The sequence below is a fragment of the Capricornis sumatraensis genome, chromosome 1 (assembly GCF_032405125.1).
Source record: "Capricornis sumatraensis isolate serow.1 chromosome 1, serow.2, whole genome shotgun sequence".
NCBI lineage: Eukaryota > Metazoa > Chordata > Mammalia > Artiodactyla > Bovidae > Capricornis > Capricornis sumatraensis.
In genome coordinates, this window is record NC_091069.1 from 13,391,902 (window position 1) to 13,415,235 (window position 23,334).

At 40.6% G+C, this 23,334-nt stretch overlaps 2 protein-coding genes and 1 pseudogene across 2 annotated transcripts; all 3 read left to right on the forward strand.

Moving 5' to 3' along the window:
* The first annotated feature begins 1,718 nt into the window (after positions 1-1,718).
* On the forward strand, positions 1,719-4,511 carry LOC138074302 (olfactory receptor 1L8-like; annotated as a pseudogene).
* Positions 4,512-14,679: 10,168 nt separating this feature from the next.
* LOC138080766 (olfactory receptor 1L8-like) lies at positions 14,680-15,624 on the forward strand. Its single transcript, XM_068973629.1, has one exon. It carries the CDS (start codon positions 14,692-14,694, stop codon positions 15,622-15,624), a length of 933 nt encoding a protein of 310 aa, XP_068829730.1. The 5' UTR covers positions 14,680-14,691.
* Positions 15,625-20,933: 5,309 nt separating this feature from the next.
* LOC138081331 (olfactory receptor 1L8-like) lies at positions 20,934-21,878 on the forward strand. Its single transcript, XM_068974463.1, has one exon. The coding sequence runs from the start codon at positions 20,946-20,948 to the stop codon at positions 21,876-21,878; it is 933 nt and encodes a 310-aa protein (XP_068830564.1). The 5' UTR covers positions 20,934-20,945.
* The last annotated feature ends 1,456 nt before the right edge of the window (positions 21,879-23,334 follow it).

The window sequence follows — 23,334 nt, forward strand, 5'->3', positions numbered from 1 at the left end:
AAATACATAGTTCATTAACAAGCTAAGGAAAGACACTTACATGAGAAAAACGCATTGGTTAGCTCAAGGTTTGAGATAAAGTTAAGTTCAGGTGGAACCAGTCATCGCCATGGTGGAACCAATGGTTCAGGTAGTTCAGGTGGAACCAGTTCTGTGTTGCAACACAGAATTAAAAGAAATTTCTTTAATTTTGTGTAGAGGAGGAAAAAAAATGTCTGCCACTTGCAGTTTGTTTCCTCCTGCCTCTTGGGGCGGAGACGGTAGTGGCACCCCACTCCCGTACTCTTGATTGAAAAATCCCATGGATGGAGGAGCCTGGTAGGCTGTAGTCCATGGGATCGTGAAGAGTCGGACACAACTGAGCGACTTCACTTTCACTTTTCACTTTCATACATTGGAGAAGGAAATGGCAACCCACTCCAGTATTCTTGCCCGGAGAATCCTGGGGACGGGGGAGCCTGGTGGGCTGCTGTCTATGGGGTCACACAGAGTTGGACACGACTGAAGCGACTTAGCAGCAGCAGCAGCAGCAGCCTCTTGGGGACCTCTGGCCTTCCTCAGTTCAGTTCAGTTCAGTCACTAAGTTGTGTCCGATTCTACAACCCCATGGACCGCAGCAAGACAGGCCTCGCTGTCCATCACCAACTCCCGGAGTTTACTCAAACTCATGTCCATTGAGTTGGTGATGCAATCCAATCATTTCATCCTGTTGTCCCCTTCTCCTCCCACCTTCAATCTTTCCAAGCATCAGAGTCTTTTCAAATGAGTCGGTTCTTCGCATCAGGTGGCCAAAGTATTGGAGTTTCAGCTTCAGCATCAGTCCTTCCAATGAATGTTCAGGACTGATTTCCTTTAAATTGACTGGTTGGATCTCCTTGCAGTCCAAGGGACTCTCACGAGTCTTCTCCAACACCACAGTTCAAAAGCATCAGTTCTTCAGCACTCAGCTTTCTTTATAGTCCAACTCTCACATTCATACATGACTACTGGAAAAATCATAGCTTTGACTACATGGACCTTTGTTAGCTAAGTAATGTTTCTGTGTTTTAATATGCTGTCTAGGTTGGTCATAACTTTTCTTCCAAGGAGGAAGCGTCTTTTAATTTCATGGCTGCAACCACCATCTACAGTGATTTTGGAGCCCCCCAAAATAAAGTCTGTCACTGTTTCCATTGCTTTCCCATCTATTTGCCATGAAGTGTTGGGACCAGATGCTATGATCTCAGTTTTCTGAATGTTGAGTTTTAAGCCAACTTTTTCAGACTCCCTACGAAGGCTTTAACACTCTCATTACCTTTCTCTTCTCCAGGAACCCACATCTTTATTCATTTGCTCTAAGTGCTGTTGAAACCTTTGTCTTCCCACAAAATTTCCTGAAACTGATTTATATCTGACCAATGACTTTTGATTCCCTTAATATCCTTCAGTTTTCAGTGTAATTTCTGTGATTAACTTTTTGAAAGTCATTGCAGTGATTCAGAAAGAGAGAAGGAGAGAGACAGAGACAAGATTGAGGCTCTTATAAAACTGAAACTTCCACCAAGTGAGCAATGTGCCTAGGGCAACAGTTACACAGAGATTGTGCCTCTTCCTTCTTCCATATTTTTGACAGCAGAATGTTCTGGGTTCTGTAGTCATCAAAAGCCTAACTCAGCCCCACTTAGCCAAGTGACCTAGTAGTTCAGTACTCAACTGCCCTGATAATCAGGCCAGGGTGCATGGGGCTGAGTTGCCTCTGGGCCTTTAACCTGGTCATCTGGTATTTGTGCCTCCAGGCACTGGTGTTATCCTTTCTCTTAGCTTCAGTTTCCCTTAGAGATTCCCTATTGCCACCATCATAACCATCCAGATCTTCCTGTGCCCCAGGAAAGAGTTGTTGTATGAACTTAGAACTAATTATTCTAAGGAAAATATTAAAACTCATAAGTGAATGTTAAATGCAAACAAAACTAGGAGCTTCTTGAACCAGACAGAGACATACTGGGGTGCTCTGGGAAGTAGAGTCATCTAGGCAAGGACTTTTTTCTGTTCGCTTTGTTTCTTCCTTTATTTTCTATTATTACTCAGTGATTTTAGACTTTATTTTTTAATCTGAATATTTTATCATTTATTATTCTTCCTGAACCTATTATTCAATAGGTCTCATGTGGGCCTGTGAATCTGCATTTTAAGGAGCACCTCCTAGAAAGACTAATCTGGACTTTTTGTGGGAAACTGCATGACTGAAAATTTCTGACCACTCCCTATGTCCTGCTCTTTGTATTTCTGGACTTATGCTTTCAGTAATCCTATAAGCTACATGTATACAGATATTCACTGATTGCAGCATTTTTCATAATAGAAAAAATTAGAAAAGTTAGAAATAATCTAAAAGCCTATCAATAGAGAGATAGATAAACAGTGGCTCAGTTTTTCCACAGAAAGAAATGACATATAATAGGTACAAATAAGGAGGTATATCTCTAGCACTGACCTGAAAAGGCATTATGAATATACACCAAAGTGTTTATAAGTAAACCTATATGGTAAAATAAATAAATAAAAGTGTATATATGTGTGTGTGTGTGTGTGTGTGTGTGTGTGTGTGTGTGAGGGTACATTTTTGTGTATCTGGTGAAATTATATACCAAGAAAGAAAATATACCCTTATAAACACACAGTTCAGTTCAGTCACTCAGTCATGTCCAACTCTTTGCAACTCCATGGACTACAGCACGGCAGTCCTGTCCATCAAAAACTCCTGGAATTTACTCAAAATCATGTCTATTGAGTCAGTGATGCCATGCAACCATCTCATCCTCTGTCATCCCTTTCTCCTCCTGCCCTCAATCTTTCCCAGCATCAGGGTCTTTCAAATGAGTCAGTTCTTCACATCAGGTGGCCGAAGAACTGGAGTTTCAGCTTCAACATCAGTCCTTCCAATGAATATTCAGGACTGATTTCCTTTAGGATGGACTGGTTGAATCTCCTTGCAGTCCAAGGGACTCTCAAGGGTATTCTACAATACCACAGTTCAAAATAATCAACTCTTTGGTGCTCAGTTTTCTTCATAGTTCAACTCTCACATCCATGCATGACTACTGGAAAAACCATAGCCTTGATTAGATGGATCTTTGTCGGCAAAGTAATGTCTCTGTTTTTTAATATGTTCTCTAGGTTGGTCATAACTTTCCTTCCAAGGAGTAAGCGTCTTTTAATTTCATGGCTGCAGTCTCCATCTGCAGTGATTTTGGAGCCCAAAAAATTAAAGTCTGTCACTGTTTCCACTGTTTGCCCATCTATTTCCCATGAAGTGATGGGACTGGAGGCCATGATCTTAGTTTTCTGAATGTTGAACTTTAAGCTAACTTTTTCACTCTCCTCTTTCACTTTCATCAAGAGGCTTTTTAGCTCCTCTTCACTTTCTGCCATAAGGGTGGTGTCATCTGCATATCTGAGGTGATTGATATTTCTCCCAGAAATCTTGATTCCAGCTTGTGCTTCTTCCAGTCCAGCGTTTCTCATGATGTACTCTGCATAGAAGTGAAATAAGCAGAGTGACAATATACAGCCTTGATGTACTCCTTTTCCTATTTGGAACCAGTCTGTTGTTCCATGTCCAGTTCTAACTGTTGCTTCCTGATCTGCATACAGATTTCTCAAGAGGCAGGTCAGGTGGTCTGGTATTCCCATCTCTTTCAGAATTTTCCACAGTTTCTTGTGATCCACACAGTCAAAGGCTTTGGCATAGTCAATAAAGCAGAAATAGATGTTTTTCTGGAACTCTCTTGCTTTTTTGATGATCCAGCGGATGTTGGCAATTTGATCTCTGGTTCCTCTGCCTTTTCTAAAACCAGCTTGAACATCAGGGAGTTCACGGTTCACGTATTGCTGAAGTCTGGCTTGGTTGGCAGGTGCCTTCTGGCAGTCATGGCCTTTGACCATTATGTGGCCATCTGTGACCCCTTCCACTATGTCACCATCATGAGCCACCACCCCTGTGTCCTGCTGATGGCCATCTCCTGCTTATTGCCTCACCTCCACTCACTCCTACACATACTTTTGTTGAATCAGCTCAACTTCTGTGACTCCAATGTTGTCCACCACTTCCTCTGCGACATCAACCCTCTGCTGAAATTGTCCTGCTCCTCCATATTTGTCAATGATCTCACAATAAAGACAGAAGGACTGGTGTTTGGGTGACCCTCTTCCTATGCATTGTTTTCTCGTATGTGCGAATCCTTGTAGCAATTCTCAGGGTCCTCTCAGATGCAGGGAAACGCAAAGCCTTGACCTGTGGCTCCCACTTTACTGTGGTGATTCTGTTTTATGGAAGCATCTTTTATGTCTATTTACAGCCCTTGTCCAGCTACACTGCTCGGGACCGAGTAGCTACAATAGTCGACATGGTCCTGTCCTCCATGCTCAACCCTTTCATCTATAGTTTGAGAAACAAAGACATGAAGAGGGGCCTGGGGAAGCTGATGGGCAGGAGGAAATCCTTTCCAGAATCTTTCTGGACATGTTCATAGGTTTTGCTGCTGGTTTCTGATACACACAACAAACTCTTGTAAGTCAGCAGGTATGACTCACACATGGCATAGATGTTGAAATGTGCCCACTTGTTTACACATACAGCAATCAACCATGGAGACTTTATGATGATTCAGTATTAGGATCCAGGTCTACCAGAATCTTGACTTTCAGTTTTCATATATCTACATCTCTCTTCCTACCTTCCTCTTCTTCAGGAAACCACATCTTTAATTGCTTTAAGTGCTGTTGAAACCTTTGTCTTTACCCCAAATTTCCTGTGACTGATTTACATCTGTTCAATGACTTTTGATTCCCTTAATATCCTTCTGCTTTTAGTGAAATTTCTGTGATGAACTAATTTTTTGAAAATCATTGCAGTGATTTAGTAAAAAGAAGCATTTAGACGGAGAGTGACAAGATTGAGATCTTATAAAACTGAAACTTCCATCAAGTGAGGAATGTGTCTGGTCCAACAGTTAAACAGGGATTGTGCCTCTTCCTTCTTCCATATTTTTGACAACAGGATGTTCTGGGCTCTGTAGTGATCAAAAGTTCAACTCTTAGCCCTGCTTAGTTAAGTGACCTATTAGTTCAGCACACAACTGCCCTGATAATCAGACCAGGGTGCATGAGGCTGAGTTGCCTCTGGCACTCTAGTCATCTGGTATCTGTACCTCAAGGCACTGGTCTTGGCCCCTCTCTTATCTTCAGTTCCCCTTAGAGATTCCCCTATTGCCACCATCATAACCATCCACATCTGTCTGCTTCCCAGGGGAAGAGTTGTATGTACTTAGAATTATTCTCAGCAGCTTTTGAGCAGAGACTTACAACTCATATGTGAACACTGAAGGCAGATATAACTAAGAGCTCCCAGTACAATGCAGAGATATATTAGGCTGCTCTGGGAAGTAGAGAGTCAGAAGGCAGATATAACTAAGAGCTCCCAGTACAATGCAGAGATATATTAGGCTGCTCTGGGAAGTAGAGAGTCAGAAGGCAGATATAACTAAGAGCTCCCAGTACAATGCAGAGATATATTAGGCTGCTCTGGGAAGTAGAGAGTCATCTAGACAAGGACTTTATTCTCTTCATTTTTGTTTCATCTTTTATTCTCCATTATTTACTCTGTGATGTTAGGCTTTATTTCATAACAGTATTTTATCATTTATTAATACTATTCTCCTACCTTCTTCCCAGGGTTATTATTCAGTAGGTCACATGTGGGGCTTGTGAATCTGCACTTTAATAAGCAACTCCTAGAGAAAACTAACCAGGACTTTTTTTTTTAATTGTATTTGTTTATTTTTGTTGTGCTGGGTCTTCGTTGCTGCATGGGTTTTCCCCAGTTGCTGTGAACAAGACTACTCTTCCTCTGTGCAGGGGCTTCTCACTGTGGGGGCTTCGCTTGTTGCAGAGCATGGGCTCTAGGAACACTCAGGTTCAGTAATTGTAGAGCACGGTCTCAGTTGCTCTGCAGTGTGTGGAATCTTCTTGGACCAGGACTCAAATCCATGTTCCCTGCCTTGGCAGGTGGATTCTTAACCACTGGAACCACCAAGGAAAACTCTAAACTGGTCTTTTTGTGAGAAGCTTCATAACTGAAAATTTCTGATCACTCCTTATGTCCCATTGTTCAAATTTCTTAAACCCATGCCTCTAGTAATACTCTATGAACTGTATAAAGCTACATGTAAAGAGACACTCACTGCTTCCAGCATTGTTTATGAAAGTAAAAAATTAGAAAAATTAGAAACAACCAGATGTCCATCAATAGAGAATTAGATAAATAATGGTGTCCTTTTTCCATAGAAAGAATATGTAATAGTTACAAATAATGAGATGTATATCTATTACTGACCTGAAAAGCTCTTATGAATACAAAATGAAATGTTTAAGAGAAAGCTTGCTAAGATAAATATATATGAATGTGTATATACACTTGAGTATATAGAAGTGGATATGTTTGTGTTACTGGTGAGATTATTAATATATGCTATTAATATATTAAGAAAAAATCATCACATTAAAAATAGTTAACTCAACATCATAAAATTGTGTATGAGGTACGTTGTTGGATTTAATGTTTGAATATATTGTTTCCCTATTTCTGGATAAAAAGTAAATTAATAACCTGTATTAAATTTTTTAATAAAATATTTAAATCGAGGGAAGAATAATGAACTAAGAACAATGAACTAATAATGCTTGCTTTTTAATTCATGCATATTTGTATTGTTGGAATTTGTTGAAGGGACATGTATTTTTTGTCTAATTAAAGCATTAATCACTAAGACAATTGTAACAAAATCTTCTGCTCTTCTGTTCATCTTCATCATTTATATTTTGCTTAATCCATTTTGAGTTTATTTTTCTGTATGGTGTTAGAAAGTGTTCTAGCTTCATTCTTTTACAAGTGGTTGACCAGTTTTCCCAGCACCATTTGTTAAAGAAATCGTCTTTTCTCCATTGTATATTCCTGCCTCCTTTGCCAAAGATAAGGTGTCCATGGGTGAGTGGGTTTATCTCTAGGCTTCCTATTTTGTTCCATTGATCTATATTTTTGTCTTTGTGCCAGGACCATACTGTCTTGATGACTGTATCTTTGTAGTATTTATTGCTATATTTTGCTTAAACAGCAATAATTTCATGCCAGCATAGAAAAGAGGAGATATAAAGGAAGTCAGATCAGTAGAGGAACCCTCCATTCAGTGTCCTGATTCTCATACTGGGAGGAACTAAATAAAGATGAAACACTTGGTGCATGCAGCAATCACAATTCACACAACGCAGAGTTATCAGCATCAACACTTTGGCTTTGGAAGAGAAAATCTTGATCTTCACATTTTTCTTCAAGACTAAGCATGACCATGGACCTATGACTATGTCCCTTGCGTCAGTTTGAGTGAAGTCCAAGAATGTTCATTTCTAACAACTCCTCAGGTGATACGACATACTAAGAAACAATACCGTGAGAATCACTAGTCTGCCAGACATCAAGGCTCACCGTATACCTATGGTAATTAAGGCTCTGTGGATACTGGTGAAGGGCCAAACAAGACAGCTAGCATATGATCGCGAACCCAGAAATACACCCACACATTGGTATACACTTGACTTGTGAAGGAGGCACTGAAGAGCATCTTTTCATGAATGGAGCTAAGAGTGTTGGACATTCACATGGAAAAATAAAACTGGATTTCTACCACACACCATATGCAAAACTTAACCCCTGATGAATTACAAACTTACATGTGAAAGTTCAGTTCAGTTCAGTTCAGTCACTCAGTCGTGTCCAACTCTTCGCGACCCCATGAATCGCAACACGCCAGGCCCCCCGGTCCATCACCAACTCCCGGAGTTCACTCAGACTCACGTCCATCAACTCAGTTATGCCATCCAGCCATCTCATCCTTTGTCGTCCCCTTCTCCTCCTGCCCCCAATCCCTCCCAGCATCAGAGTCTTTTCCAGTGAGTCATCTCTTCGCATGAGGTGGCCAAAGTACTGGAGCTTCAGCTTTAGCATCATTCCTTCCAAAGAAATCCCAGGGCTGATCTTCAGAATGGACTGGTTGGATCTCCTTACAGTCCAAGGGACTTTCAAGAGTCTTCTCCAACACCACAGTTCAAAAGCATCAGTTCTTCAGAGCTCAGCCTTCTTCACAGTCCAACTCTCACATCCATACATGACCACAGGAAAAACCATAGCCTTGACTAGACGGACCTTAGTCGGCAAAGTAATGTCTCTGCTTTTGAATATACTATCTAGGTTGGTCATAACTTTTCTTCCAGGGAGTAAGCGTCTTTTAATTTCATGGCTGCAGTCACCATCTGCAGTGAAGCTATTAGTTTTGAGAATATAATATAGGAGACTATCTTTGTCTTCTTAAGATAGGAAAATGTTTCTTCAATAAGAAACAGAAAGAAAGCACTAACCATAAAAGAAAATAGTAAACTGTGTTAAAACCAAAGGACATCATAGAAGAAAAAGACAAATAACAGAATGGTAAATTGTATTTGAAATTCACAAAACCAACAAAACACTCAGATTAAGAGTATATAAATATCCCAAGAAATCAGCAAGAAAAGCAGGCAGAGCCAGGAGTTGAGGGGGATGGGCATCCATGAAAAAGAATTGAATAAACATTTCACGAAAGAGAAGGAAATCTAAATGACCAATAATCATGAAAAGATGCTACATTTCATTAATAGTCAGGGAAATTCAAATTGAACCACAATGGGAAGCCATTGCACACCAATAGATTACAAAAATTAGAATTCTTAGGATACTATTAAGGGTTTAAAAAATATTTAGAAATATAAAGTTGTGCTCTAGTATGTGTGTGTGTTAGTTGCTCAGTGGTTCCAACTCTTCATGATCTCATGGACTGTAACCCATCAGTCTACTTTGCCCATGAAATTTTCCAGGCAAGAATACTGGAGTGGGTTGCCACTCCCTTCTCCAGGGGATCTCCCTGACCCAGGGATTGAACTTTGGTCTAGTGCACTGCAGGCAGATTCTTTACCATATGATCCAGCAGGCAAGTAGAAATATAAACTGGTGCAGTCAATTTGGGAAACAATTTGTTATCATCTTTGTAGTATAGATAAAGATACAGTACAGTGACTCAGGTTAACAAGACTGTGTTATATATTTGAAGTTGTTATAACAACAGATTTTAAAAGTTGTCACTACAAAAATCATAACTATGTATGTTAACTATCATTATTGTGGTAATCATTTTGTAATAAAAACATCTATCAAATCACTGTTGGACACTTTAAGCAGTGTTATGTGTCCATTATATCACAATAAAGCTGGAAAAAATAAATGATACTTGTCAAGAGGATGAATGAATAGAAAGAAAGACAGACACATGAATAGTAAGTGGAGGAGACAAGACCCAAAGCCAAGACTTTCTGTCTCTACATTATTTACTCTTAATATGTAAACTCAAGTTTTAAAACTAAACTCACCACTAAGGAAAAGTACACATGGGTATTGCATGAGGCAGTGGTTTATTTTGAGGGCAGTAGCCAAATCCTGTAACTTTGCTATGGATGATGTTCACCAAAATACACCAGATTTTCTGTATAAAATTCAAAAGGAAATTTTCTCTCATATTTTCATGCCAAGAAGCCATGTTATCCTCATTTAGTAAAGGAAGAACCTGAGGTTTCTATAGGCTAAGTAACTTCTTAAACGTAACTATTAACAGAAAAGGGCAGTATGCTAATAAATATCTCTTTTCCTCCACACTAAAAATCGAAATTTCTTTGGAGGGAATAATGCTGAAGCTGAAACTCCAGTACTTTGGCCACCTCATCCGAAGACTTGATTCACTTGAAAAGACTCTGATGCTGGGAGGGACTGGGGGCAGGAGGAGAAGGGGACGACAAAGGATGAGATGGCTGGATGGCATCACTGACTTGATGGACAAGAGTTTGGGTGAACTCCAGGAGTTGGTGATGGACAGGGAGGCCTGGGGTGCTGTGATTCATGGGGTCACAAAGAGTCAGACACAACTGAGCAACTGAACTGAACTGAACTGAAACATCAAACACTCCTCTAAGACTAAATTCTGAAAACAAATGCATTTTTATCCAGTGCCCATTTGTTACATATGACAATATTCTTTGCATGGCTCTGGGCTTTAAACATACATACACATTAACTGCTACCACATGGAAAAATGTCTAGTCCACATGCCAACCCAGATACTGGAAAGCGCAGATGCTGAAAGCACATAGATCTACCACTGCATTCCCTGAAAGCTTTAACCTTCCAATATATTAACCTATGACTTGCCAGGATCTAGAATACAGCTTGGTCCACATTTGAATCTCCTAAAATAAAAATATTCATCCCCATGAGTATTTGTCCATATAAAACATAGCTGGGGAAGCTGAAGCATGTCCATGATATAGTGCACTAAGATTCAGAAGATCTGACATTAGTCCCAACATCTGAACAGGAAATCTCAAGGGTCCCGCGTCCCCTTGGAGTCAGCAGTACTGGTTGTGATTACCATTCTGCTTTCTCTGCCTACAGGGATCCCAGGACAAACTCTCCAGAGAGGTCATCACACCTCAACTCCCTCAGCCTAACAAGCACCCCAGAGGCCAGCTGAGCAGATCTGAAATTCGTGAGAAGCTGGCTGGGCTTCCACAGTCAAGAGAGTCCTCCCACTTGAGTCAGAGCATCTCTGCCTTCTGAGATCTGGAGCTGGGAGAAGCAGCAGTGAGCCAGGGACCAAGTGTTAGGAAAGAAGTGGGGGTTGAGGTCAGGGAAGGGAAACGTGTTACCCCTTTGGAGTAGTATCTCAGCTCCTCCTCCATCCCTGCTTGTCTCCTTGTCGATCAGTCCAGAAGTTCACGGGAGACACATGCAGAAGCTGAACTTTGGCTGAGAAGCAGACTTGACCTGATTAACAGACGTGGTGCACATCATCTTCTGCAGAGGCTGGGAAGGAAACAAAAGCATCGGGATATGGAGGTGAGCTTCAGAAGCTGGCCACTCACTTGGCTACTCCAGCCCAATTTGGTACCTTACTCTTTCCTCCCTGATACTTTCAAATATTTCATGGATTGAGAAGTCATAGGTCCAGGGAGGTAAAACTCCCTTTTGGAATTTGGTTTTAAGTCCATCCATTTGGACTTCTAGGCCATATATAGCATTTGCTTTTATGGAAACAAAACCATACCAGTAGAAAGAAAAGAGGAAAAATAAGATGGTAGTCTTGGCCTGATCCACTCACCCTCTGCTTGTAGAATGTTCTTCCTGATTCTCCAATCAGAAATCTTCCTCCTTGTTTCTAGTCATCAGCCTGGGTGTTCCTCACTTCTCTGGCCTAGAGCAATCAATTCCATTAATTCAGCAAATCGCCACTAATTTTTGTATTGCACATTCCCCAGGCAGCCCTTTCACAAATGACTCACTTTTGAATATTGATCTGTGTGTGATGTACTGCTTTACAGACATAGTGTCTCCCTTGTTATTCAGAAAACATCAGGAACCAGCTTGTGAGCAGGTGATGCAGGATGAATCAAGCCCCTCACTTTTTGTCTTCACCACAGGGCACTGTCCACTGCACGACACCAGCTCCACACACCAGACATGCCCCAGTCATACATGGCCAATTTTCTCCACCTGATTTGGCTAGTTAATCATGGATATTCACATTTGCAAATTCCACTATCTCTACAACACAGAAAGATAGGCCACCTCTCTAGCAAATACAAGGATAAATTCTGAATACGGGAGAAGAAAGTGTGTCAGAGGGTACAAGGGCAATTCAAGTAGGAAATTTTTAGAACAATAAAAACAGTGCTTATGTTGATGGTGATAGACAATTAACATAGTGTAACTAGAGGAGGGGAAGCCTAACACTGGCGAGCATAAACTTAGAGTGAGCTAGCTTAGAGTTCAAACTTGATTGCTTCTCACATCCTTAGTGACCTTCAGCAAACCACTTCACCTCTGTAAGCCTTAGTCTCCTGAAATGCTTCATAATTCCTTGGGATTTAGTGGCACGTTTAGCATAAGCCTGGTACATAACACTTACTCATAAATATTGGTCATTATTATTAGCTTTAATTACTGATTCATCCAATTCTTCAATGCATTAACAAATATTGTTTCCATAAAAACCTGCCAAATCCTGAAATTAGCCAGACAATTTGGCGGTGAGGGATGTGATACTTGATGTACATAAATTAATTGATTTTCAAAACATCAGGAAATAGAAGATAAAGGAAGGTGACACAGGGACTGATGAGGACCAACAGCTTCTCCTGCATGCTGACTATATGCTTTTCTCTCTTCTAAGTGTTTTCATGCATTATCTCACTAAATCTTCATGAGAATGTGAATATTTGTGTCCTATATGACACATGAAGTGCTTGAGGTTTAAAGATGTTTAATTACATATAAAAATATGAGCAGCTAACTGTAAATGAAGTAATATATTAATTTAACACTGTTAAATAAATTAATATGTCAATAAATTAGTATGTAATATATGACTTTAAGGCCTTCCCAGGTTGCACTAGTGGTAAAGGATCTGCCTACCAGTGCAGGAGTTGAAAGAGACGTGGATCCAATCCCTGGGATAATCTCCCTGAGAAGGGAACGGCACCTCACTCCAGTATTCTTGCCTGGAAAATTCCATGGGCAAAGGAGCCTGGCAGTCTACAGTCCTTGGGGCCTCAGTGAGTTGGACATGACTGAGCGACTGAGCACACACACACACATAAGACTGGATGTCCTGAGTGTGACTGGAAGACACATATTTACATGTTTCTCATAGGTGTCTTTAAATAAATAGAGAAGAAATTTTAAAACATGAATTGTATAGTTAACAAAGGATGCCCTTCTGTACAAAAGTGGTTTAGGACAGGGGATTAATGAAGGGAAGGATGATTTACGAAAGAGGGGAGACTTGCACAAACTGATGATAGCATGCCATGAGTTAAGGAGGGTTTAACCTTTGAAAGGTTAAGAACCTTTCATTCTGTGTCCAAACAGGGAAAAACCACTGTTGAATTGGATTCAATATTCCTCTCAGATATTCACTATTGATTATTTTGGCAAATGCTTATTTCAATAGGAGAAATGCAAAGCAAACTGAATCTGCTTTGGTGAAGAATGGGGGTCCTTCATGTTGATGTATGGCAAAACCAATACAACATTGTAAAGTAATTAGCCTCCAATTAAAATAATTAAATTTATATTTAAAAAAGAAAGTGAAAAATAAAATAAAATACTCCCCACCTCCAATGATCTCTATCTGTTTATACTAATAATACCCCATTTTTTAACAAATGTATCACTCAGTTCAGTTTAGTTCAGTTCCTCAGTTATGTCCAACTCTTTGCGACCTTATGGACTGCAGCACGCCAGGCTTCCCTGTCCATCACCAACACCCAGAGCTTGCTCAAACTCATGTCCATCCAGTTGGTGATACTATCCAACCATCTCATCCTCAGTTGTCCTCTTCTCCTCCTGCCTTCAATCTTTCCCAGCATCAGGGTCTTTTCCAATGAGTCAGTTCTTCACATCAGGTGGCCAAAGTATTGGAGTTTCAGCTTCAACATCAGTCCTTCCAATGAATATTCAGGACTGATTTCCTTTAGGATTGACTGGCTTGATCTCCTCGCAGTCCAAGGGACTCTCAAGAGTCTTCTCCAACACCACAGTTCAAAAACATCAATTCTTTGGTGCTCAGCTTTCTTTAAGGTCCAACTCTCACATCCATACATGACTACTGGGAAAACAATACCTTTGACTAGATGGACCTAGTAAAGTAATATCTCTGCTTTTTAATATGCTGTCTAGATTGGTCATAGCTTTTCTTCCAAGGAACAACCATCTTTTCATTTCACGGCTGCAATCACCATCTGCAGTGATTTTGGAACCCAAGATAATTAAGTCTGTCACTGTTTCCACTGTTTTCCCATCTATTTTCCATGAAGTGATGGGACTGGATACCATGATCTTAATTTCTTGAATGTTGAGTTTTAAGTCAGCTTTTTCACTCTCTTGTTTCAATTTCATCAAAAGGCCCTTTAGTTTCTCTTCACTTTCTGCCATAAAGGTTGTATCATCTGTGTATCTGAGATTATTGATATTTCTCCCAGCAATCTTGATTCCAGCTTATGCTTCATCTAACCTGGCATTTTGCATGATGTACTCTGCATATAAGTTAAATAAGCTGGGTGACAATATACATCCTTAACGTATTCTGTACCCCTACGTGTATGTATCGCTGCCTAATATTGTATTACATATACTGTTTGTGATCATCTGACTTATCACCCAAGCTACATGAATTACAAAAAGGCAAGAATTTCTGTTCTATTGGTGTATTCCCAGCAGGGACACAGATTCCGTAGACTAGGAACTAAGGAACTTGAATCAAGGGGTCCAGCTGTGATGGTTTCTAAAGGAAAACCCTTCTTCTGTTCCTTCAAGTTTCATCATAAGGCCCTTATGATGACATGGATTTGGGAAGGGAGGACCACATCAAGGGACCAAGAAGGTAACAAGCTTTCCCAGCACAGCTGCTAATAGTGCCCAAATAGAGGACAACAAAGACTTGCTGGGTTCTTGTACTCTGGGCTGTGGAATTGAAGCGTGATAAATAACAAACCTTCTTGTATCTAACTAGACCAAAATCAATGGAAAGACTCAATCAAACCAGCAGTGTCTCTGAATTCATTCTTCTGGGACTTTCCTCACGGCCAGAGGACCAGAAGCCACTCTTCATTCTCTTCCTCATCATATACCTGGTCACCATAACAGGGAACCTGCTCATCATCCTGGCCATCCGTTCTGACCCCCAACTGCACACCCCCATGTATTTCTTCTTGAGTTTCCTGTCTTTCATTGACATTTGCTTCTCAACAACCATTGTCCCCAGGATGCTGGCGAATTTCCTGTCAGAGAAGAAAACCATCTCCTATGCTGGATGTCTGACCCAGATGTATTTTACATATGCCTTAGGCAACACTGATAGTTATCTTCTGGCAGCCATGGCCTATGACCGCTATGTGGCCATCTGTGATCCCTTCCACTATGTCACCATCATGAGCCACCGCCCCTGTGTCCTGCTGGTGGCCTTCTCCTGCTCGCTGCCTCACTTTCACTCACTCCTGCACATACTTCTGCTGAATCAGCTCACCTTCTGCGACTCCAATGTTGTCCACCACTTCCTCTGCGACATCAACCCTCTGCTGAAATTGTCCTGCTCCTCCATATTTGTCAATGATCTCACAATAAAGACAGAAGGGCTGGTGTTTTGGGTGACCCCCTTCCTATGCATTGTTTTCTCATATGTGCGAATCCTCGTAGCAGTTCTCAGGATCCCCTCAGCTGCAGGGAAACGCAAAGCCTTCTCCACCTGTGGCTCCCACTTGACTGTGGTGATCCTGTTTTATGGAAGCATCTTTTATGTCTATTTACAGCCCTTGTCCAGCTACACTGTTCAGGACCGAGTGGCTACACTTGTCTACACAGTCCTGTCCTCCATGCTCAACCCTTTCATTTACAGTCTGAGAAACAAAGACATGAAGAGGGGCCTGGGGAAGCTGATGGGCGGGAGGAAATCCTAGCTGGAAGGAGGAAATCCTAGCCTTTTGGGGATATGTTCAAGGGTTTCTCTGAGGCTCTATATCCTGTTTCTGCTGCTTCTTGATATACATAATAAACTCTTGTAGGTCAGTAGATATGACTCAAAGGGTCATGGATGTTGGGTTGCACCCACTTCTTTACACATGCAACTACTAACCGTGGAGACTTTATGATGATTCAGGAATAGGCTCCAGGTCTACCAAAACCTTGGCTTCCAGTTTTCGTATATCTGCAGCTCTCCTTCTGCCTTCCTCTTCTCCAGGAAACCACAATTTTTCATTGCTCCAAATGCTGTTGAAACCTTTGTTTTCCACAAAATTTCCTAGAACATACATCTGTTCGATAACTTTTGATTCTCTTAATATAATTTGGGTTTCAATGTAATTTCTGTAATGAACTAGCTTTTTGAAAATCTTTGCAGTAATTAAAGAGACGGTGACAATACAGAGACTTAAAAAACTGAAATTTCCACCAAGCGAGGAGTGTGTCTATTGCAACAGTTATACAGAGATTGTGCCTCTTCCTTCTTCCATATTTTTGACAGCAGAATGTTCTAGGCTCTGTAGTGAACAAAAACCCAACTCTTATGCATGTTAACTATCATTATTGTGGTAATCATTCTGTAATAAAAAACATCTATCAAATCATTGTGTTGGACACCTTAAACAGTGTCATATGTCCATTATATCTCAATAAAGCTGGAATAAATAAATAACACTTGTCAAGAGGATGAATGAATAGAAAGACAGACACATGAATTGTAAGTGGAGAAGACAAAATTCAAAGCCAGGAGTTTCTGTCTCTACATTATTTATTCTTGATATGTAGATGAAAGTTTAAAAATAAATTCACCACAAAGGAAAAGGACCCATGGGTATTGCATGAGGCAGCAGCTTATTTTGAGGGTGGTAGCCAAATGTACCTTCTTTTTTTTTTTTTTTGTACCTTCTTTCCTATAACTTTACTGTGGATAATGTTTACCAAAATACACAATATTTTCTGAATAAAATTCAAAAGTTAATTTTCTCTTCAATTTTCATGCCAAGAAGCAGTTTTTCCCTCATTTAGTAAAGGAAGAACCTGAGGCTTCAAAAGGCTAAGTAACTTTTTAAATGTAACAACTAACAGAAAAGGGCAGTATTCTAATAAATATCTATTTTCCTCAACACTAAACTTCAAACAGTGCTCTGAGACTAACATTTGAAAACACATGCATTTTTATCCAACATCCATTTGCTACATATGACAATATCCTTTGCATGGCTCTGGGTTTTAAACATACATAAATGTTAACTGCATACCACATGGAAAAATGTCTAGTCCACATGCCAACCCAGATATTGGAAAACACAGACACTGAAAGCACATAGATCTACCAGTGCATTCCCCGAAAGTGTTAACCTTCCAATATATTAACCTATGACCTGCCAGGATCTAGAATACACCTTGGTCCACATTTGAATGTTGATGTATGGCAAAACCAATACAATATTGTAATTAGCCTCCAATTAAAACAAATAAATATTCACCCCAATGAGTAGTTGTCCATCCTTGATAAAGCATATCAGTTGGGGAAACTGAAACAGTCCCATGAAATAGTGCACTGAGGTTCAGAAGATCTGAGATTAGTCCCAACATCTGAACAGGAAATCTCAAGGGTCCCGCGTCCCCTTGGAGTCAGCAGTGCTGGCTGTGATTACCATTCTGCTTTCTCTGTTTACAGAGATCCCAGGACAAACTCTCCAGAGAGGTCATCACACCTCAACTCCCTCAGCCTAACAAGCACCCCAGAGGCCAGCAGAGCAGACCTCAGACTCATGAGAAGCTGGCTGGGCTTCCTCAATCAGGAGAGTCCTCCCACTTGAGTCAGAGCATCTCTGCCTTCTGAGATCTGGAGCTGGCAGAAGCAACAGCGAGCTAGGGACCAAGTGTTAGGAAAGAAGTGGGGGTTGAGGTCAGGGAAGGAAAACATGTTACCCCTTTGGAGTAGTATATCATATCCTCCTCCATCCCTGCTTGTCTCCTTGTCGATCAGTCCAGAAGTTCATGGGAGACTTATGAGGAAGCTGAACTTTGGCTGAGAAGCAGACTTGACCTGATTAACAGACGTGATGCACCTCATCTTCTGCAGAGGCTGGGAAGGAAACAAAAGCATCGGGATATGGAGGTGAGCTTCAGAAGCTGGCCACTCACTTGGCTACTCCAGCCCAATTTGGTACCTTACTCTTTCCTCCCTGATACTTCCAAATATTTCATGGATTGAGAAGTCATAGGTCCAGGGAGGTAAAACTCCCTTTTGGAATTTGGTTTTAAGTCCATCCATTTGGACTTCTAGGCCATATATACCATTTGTTTTTATGGAAACAAAACCCCAGCAGTAGAAAGAGGAAAAAAAAAAGATTGAAGTCTCGGCCTGATCCACTCACCCTCTGCTTTTAGAATATTCAAGTCAAAAACTTTCCTCCTCTTTTCTTGTCTTCAACCTGGGTGCTCCTCACTTCTCTGACCTACAGCAACCAATCCCATTAATTCACCAAATCTCCAGTAATTTTTGTATTGCACATTCCCCAGGCAGCCCTTTCACAAATGACTCACTTTTGAATATTGATCTGTGTGTGATGTACTGCTTTACAGACATAGTGTCTCCCTTGTTATTCAGAAAACATCAGGAACCAGCTTGTGAGCAGGTGATGCAGGATGAATCAAGCCCCTCACTTTTTGTCTTCACCACAGGGCACTGTCCACTGCACGACACCAGCTCCACACACCAGACATGCCCCAGTCATACATGGCCAATTTTCTCCACCCGATTTGGCTAGTTAATCATGGATATTCTTATTTTCAAATTACACTACAACATAGAAAGATAGGCCACCTCTCTAGCAAATACAAGGATAAATTCTGAATATGGGAGAAGAAAGTGTGTCAGATAAGGAGGATAGAAGGGCAAACTGTGCAGGAAATTGTCAAAACAATTAAAAGGGTGCCTATGTTGATTGTTATAGACAATTTACATATCAAACCTAGAGGAGGGGTGGCATAATACTGGAGAGCATAAAGTTACAGTGAGCCAGCTTGGAGTTCAAATACTGATTGCTCATAACATCCTTGAAAGTGAAAATGAAAGTCGCTCAGTCGTGTCTGACTCTTTGCAACCCCATGGACTATACAGTCCATGGAATTCTCCAGGCCAGAATACTGGAGTGGGTAGACTTTCCCTTCTCCAGAGGATCTTCCCAATCCAGAGATTGAACCCAGGTCTCCCACATTGCAGGTGGATTCTTTACCAACAGAGCTATCAGGGGAGCCTTAATGTCCTTAGTGAACTTCAGCAAACCACTTCAATGCTGTAAGCCTCAGTCTCTTAAAATGCTTCATAATTCCTTAGGATTTAGTAGGTTACTTAATATAAACTTGGTACATAATACTTACTCACAAATATTGGTCATTATTATTAACTTTAATTACCAATTAATCCAATTATTCAATGCATAAACAAATATTCCTTCCATTAAAAACTTGCAAAATCCTGAAATTAGCCAGACAATTTGGCAGTGAGAGATGTGATACTTTATGTATATAAATTAATTGATTTTGAGAACATCAAGAAATAGAAGATAAAGCAAGGTGACACAGGGACTGATGAGGATCAAGAGCTTCTCCTGCATGCTGACAATATGCTTGTCTCTCTTCTAAGTGTTTTCATGCATTATTTCACTAAATCTTCGTGAGAATGTGAATATTTGAGTCCAATGTTATACATGAAGTATTTTAAGTTTAAAGATGTTTGATAACTTAGAATAAGAGCAGTTAATTGTAAATGAAGCAACATATTAATTTAACAATGTTAAATAAATTAATACAGAAGAGTTTAAGGGCTTCCCAGGTTTTGCTAGTGGTAAAGGATCTGCCTGTGAGTGCAGGAGGTGTAAGAGACGTGGATTTAATCCCTGGGAAGATCTCCCAGAGAAGGGAATAGCACCTCACTCCAATATTCTTGCCTGGAAAATTCCATGGGTAGAGGAGCCTGGCTGGCTGTAGTCCATGGGGCCTCAATGAGTTGGACATGACTGAACGACTGAGCACACACACGCACATAAGGCTTTAAAATGCCTTAAAGTTCCAGTGCAATATGTCCATTTAAAATGTATTAGAGAATGCACTGCCTCTGAAAATTAGTTTAAACACTTTAATGATATAAGTATATTCATTGTAGGGATTTTTGTGGTAACCAAGAATTTATAAATAACCAATGTCTCAAAATGTTTGAATCTTCTGATGTAATATGTAATTCACATAGTATGGATGAATATGCTGGCTCTAAAAAATTTCTTTAAAGAACATTTGCTGATGTAAGATCTATCATTATAGAGTATTTTGTAGTAGCAAGAAAGAGAGGCAATTTTGATGTCCATTATTAGGTAACTGGATATGACTGTAAAACACATACTTACATGTTTCTCAAAGATATCTTTGAATAAATATGTGAGAGAAGAAATTTTAAAACATGAATTGAATAGTTAACAACGGATGCCCTTCTGTACAAACGTGGTTTAGGACAGGGGATTAATGAAAGGAAAAACGATTTACAAAAGAGGGGAGACTTGCACAGACTGATGACGGCATGCCGTGAGCTAAGGAGGGTGGACCTCTCATTCTGTGTCCAGACAAGGAAAGAAACAGTGTTGAACTGGGTTCAACATTCCTCTCAGATATTCCCTGCTGATTATTTTGGCAAATGCTTATTTCTATTGAAGACATGCAAAGATAAAGTTTAATTTTATAACAACTGAATTTGCTCTGATAAAGAATGAGGGTCCTATGACTTCAGTATCTAAAATACTCCCCACCCCCAATGATCTCTTACACTATTAATACCCTATGTTTTAACAAATGTATCATTATTTGATATTATATTACATACACTGTTTGTAATAATCTGACCTATCAGCCAAGCTACATGAATTACATAAAGGCAAGAATTTCTGTTCTATTGCTGTATTCCCAGCAATAGGAACTTCCTAGATTTCCCAGACTAGGAACTAAGGAACTTGAATTAGAGGTTTCTAAAGGAAAACTCTTCTTCTCTTCCTCCTGGTTTCAACATAAGACGCTTATGATAACATGGATTTGGGAACAGAGGACCACATCAAAGACCACGAGGGTAACAAGCTTTCCCAGCACAGCTGCCAATAGTGACCAAACAGAGGAAACAACGACTTGCTGGGTTCTTGTGATTTGGGCTGTGGAACTGGAGCATGATAAATAACAAACCTTCTTGTATCTAACTAGACCCAAGTCAATGGAAAGACTCAACCAAACCAGCAGTGTTTCTGAGTTCATCCTCTTGGGACTCTCCTCCCGGCCTGAGGACCAGAAGCCACTCTTCATCCTCTTCCTCATCATATACCTGGTCACCATAACAGGGAATGTGCTCATCATCCTGGCCATCCGCTCTGACCCCCAACTGCACACCCCCATGTATGTCTTCTTGAGTGTCCTGTCTTTCACTGACATTTGGTATACAACAACCATTGTCCCCAGAATGCTAGTGAACTTCTTGTCAGAGAAGAAGACCATCTCCTATGCTGGATGTCTGACCCAGATGTATTTCATATATGCCTTGGGCAACACTGATAATTGCCTTCTGGCAGCCATGGCCTATGACCGCTACGTGGCCATCTGTGATCCCTTCCACTATGTCACCACCATGAGCCACCACCGCTGTGTCCTGCTAGTGGCCATCTCTTGCTCATTGCCTCACCTCCACTCACTCCTACACATACTTCTGCTGAATCAGCTCACCTTCTGTGACTCCAATGTTGTCCACCACTTCCTCTGCGACATCAACCCTCTGCTGAAATTGTCCTGCTCCTCCATATTTGTCAATGATCTCACAATAAAGACAGAAGGGCTGATGTTTTGGGTGACCCCCTTCCTATGCATTGTTTTCTCGTATGTGCGAATCCTCGTAGCAGTTCTCAGGATCCCCTCAGCTGCAGGGAAACGCAAAGCCTTCTCCACCTGTGGCTCCCACTTGACTGTGGTGATCCTGTTTTATGGAAGCATCTTTTATGTCTATTTACAGCCCTTGTCCAGCTACACTGTTCAGGACCGAGTGGCTACACTTGTCTACACAGTTCTGTCCTCCATGCTCAACCCTTTCATTTACAGTCTGAGAAACAAAGACATGAAGAGGGGCCTGGGGAAGCTGATGGGCAGGAGGAAATCCTAGCCTTTTGGGGATATGTTCATGGGTTTCTCTGAGGCTCTAGATGCCGTTTCTGCTAGTTCCTGATACACATGATAAACTCTTGTTGGTCAGCAGAAATGACTCACATGTGTCACGGATGTTGGATTGTGTCCATTTCTTTACACATACAACTATTAACCATGGAGACTTCATGGTGATTCAGGAATAGGCTCCAGGTCTACCAAAATCTTGGCTTCCAGTTTTCATGTATGAGCATCTCTCTTCCTGTCTTCCTCTTCTCCAGGAAACCACATCCTTTTCATTGCTCCAAATGCAGTTGAAACCTTTGTTTCCCACAAAATTTCCTAGAACTTAACATATATCTGTTCAATAACTTTTGATTCCCTTAATATAATTTGGCTCTCATTGTAGTTTCTGTAATAAACTAGCTTTCTGAAAGTCATTGCAGTTATTCAGAAAAGGAGAAGCAGAGAGAGAGTGACAGGATTGAGACTCTTAAGAAACTGAAACTTCCACCAAGCGAGGAGTATGTCTAGTGCAACAGTTATCCAGGGATTGTGCCTCTTCCTTCTTCCATATTTTTGACAGCACAATGTTCTAGGCTCTGTAGTGAACAAAAGCCCAGCTCTTAGCCCCGCTTAGCCAGGTGACCTAGTAGTTCAGCACACAACTGCCCTGATTATCAGGCCAGTATGCATGAGGCTGAGTTGCTTCTGGGTCTCTACCCTGGTCATCTGGTCCCTCAAATATGCCTCAAGGCACTGGTCTTGTTCCCTCTCTCAGCTTTAGTTCCCCTTAGAGATTCCCCTATTGCCACCATCATAATCATCCAGATCTGTCTGCTTCCCAGAGAAAGTACATACATTAATTCTATGTACTTAGAATTAATGACTCCAAGGAGAGTATAAAAACTCACATGTGAACATTAAAGGCAGATATAACTAGGAACTTCTGGAACCATTCAGAGACATACTGAGTGCTCTGAGAAGTAGAGTCATCTAGGCAAGGACTTTATACTGTTCACTTCTGTTTCTTCCTTTATTCTCTATTATTACTCAGTGATTTTATACTTTATTTTATATCTGAATATTTTATCATTTATTACTCTTCTATGTTCTTCCTGGAGCTATTATTCAATAGGTCTCATGTGGGCCTGTGAATCTTCATTTAAGGAGCACCCCATAGAAAAGACTAACCTAGTCTTTATGTGAGAAGCTGCATGATTGAAAATTCCCGACCACTCCCTATGTCCCATTATTTGTATTTCTGGACTCATGCCTTCAGTAATGCTATATCAAGTGTATAATCTACATGTATACAGATATTCACTAATTGCATTTTTCATAATAGAAAAAATTAGAAAAATTAAAAATAATCTAAATGCCCATCAATAGAGAAATAGATAAATAGTGGTTCAATTTTTCCATAGAGAGAAATAATCTGTAATAGGTATACATAAGGACGTATATCTCTAGGA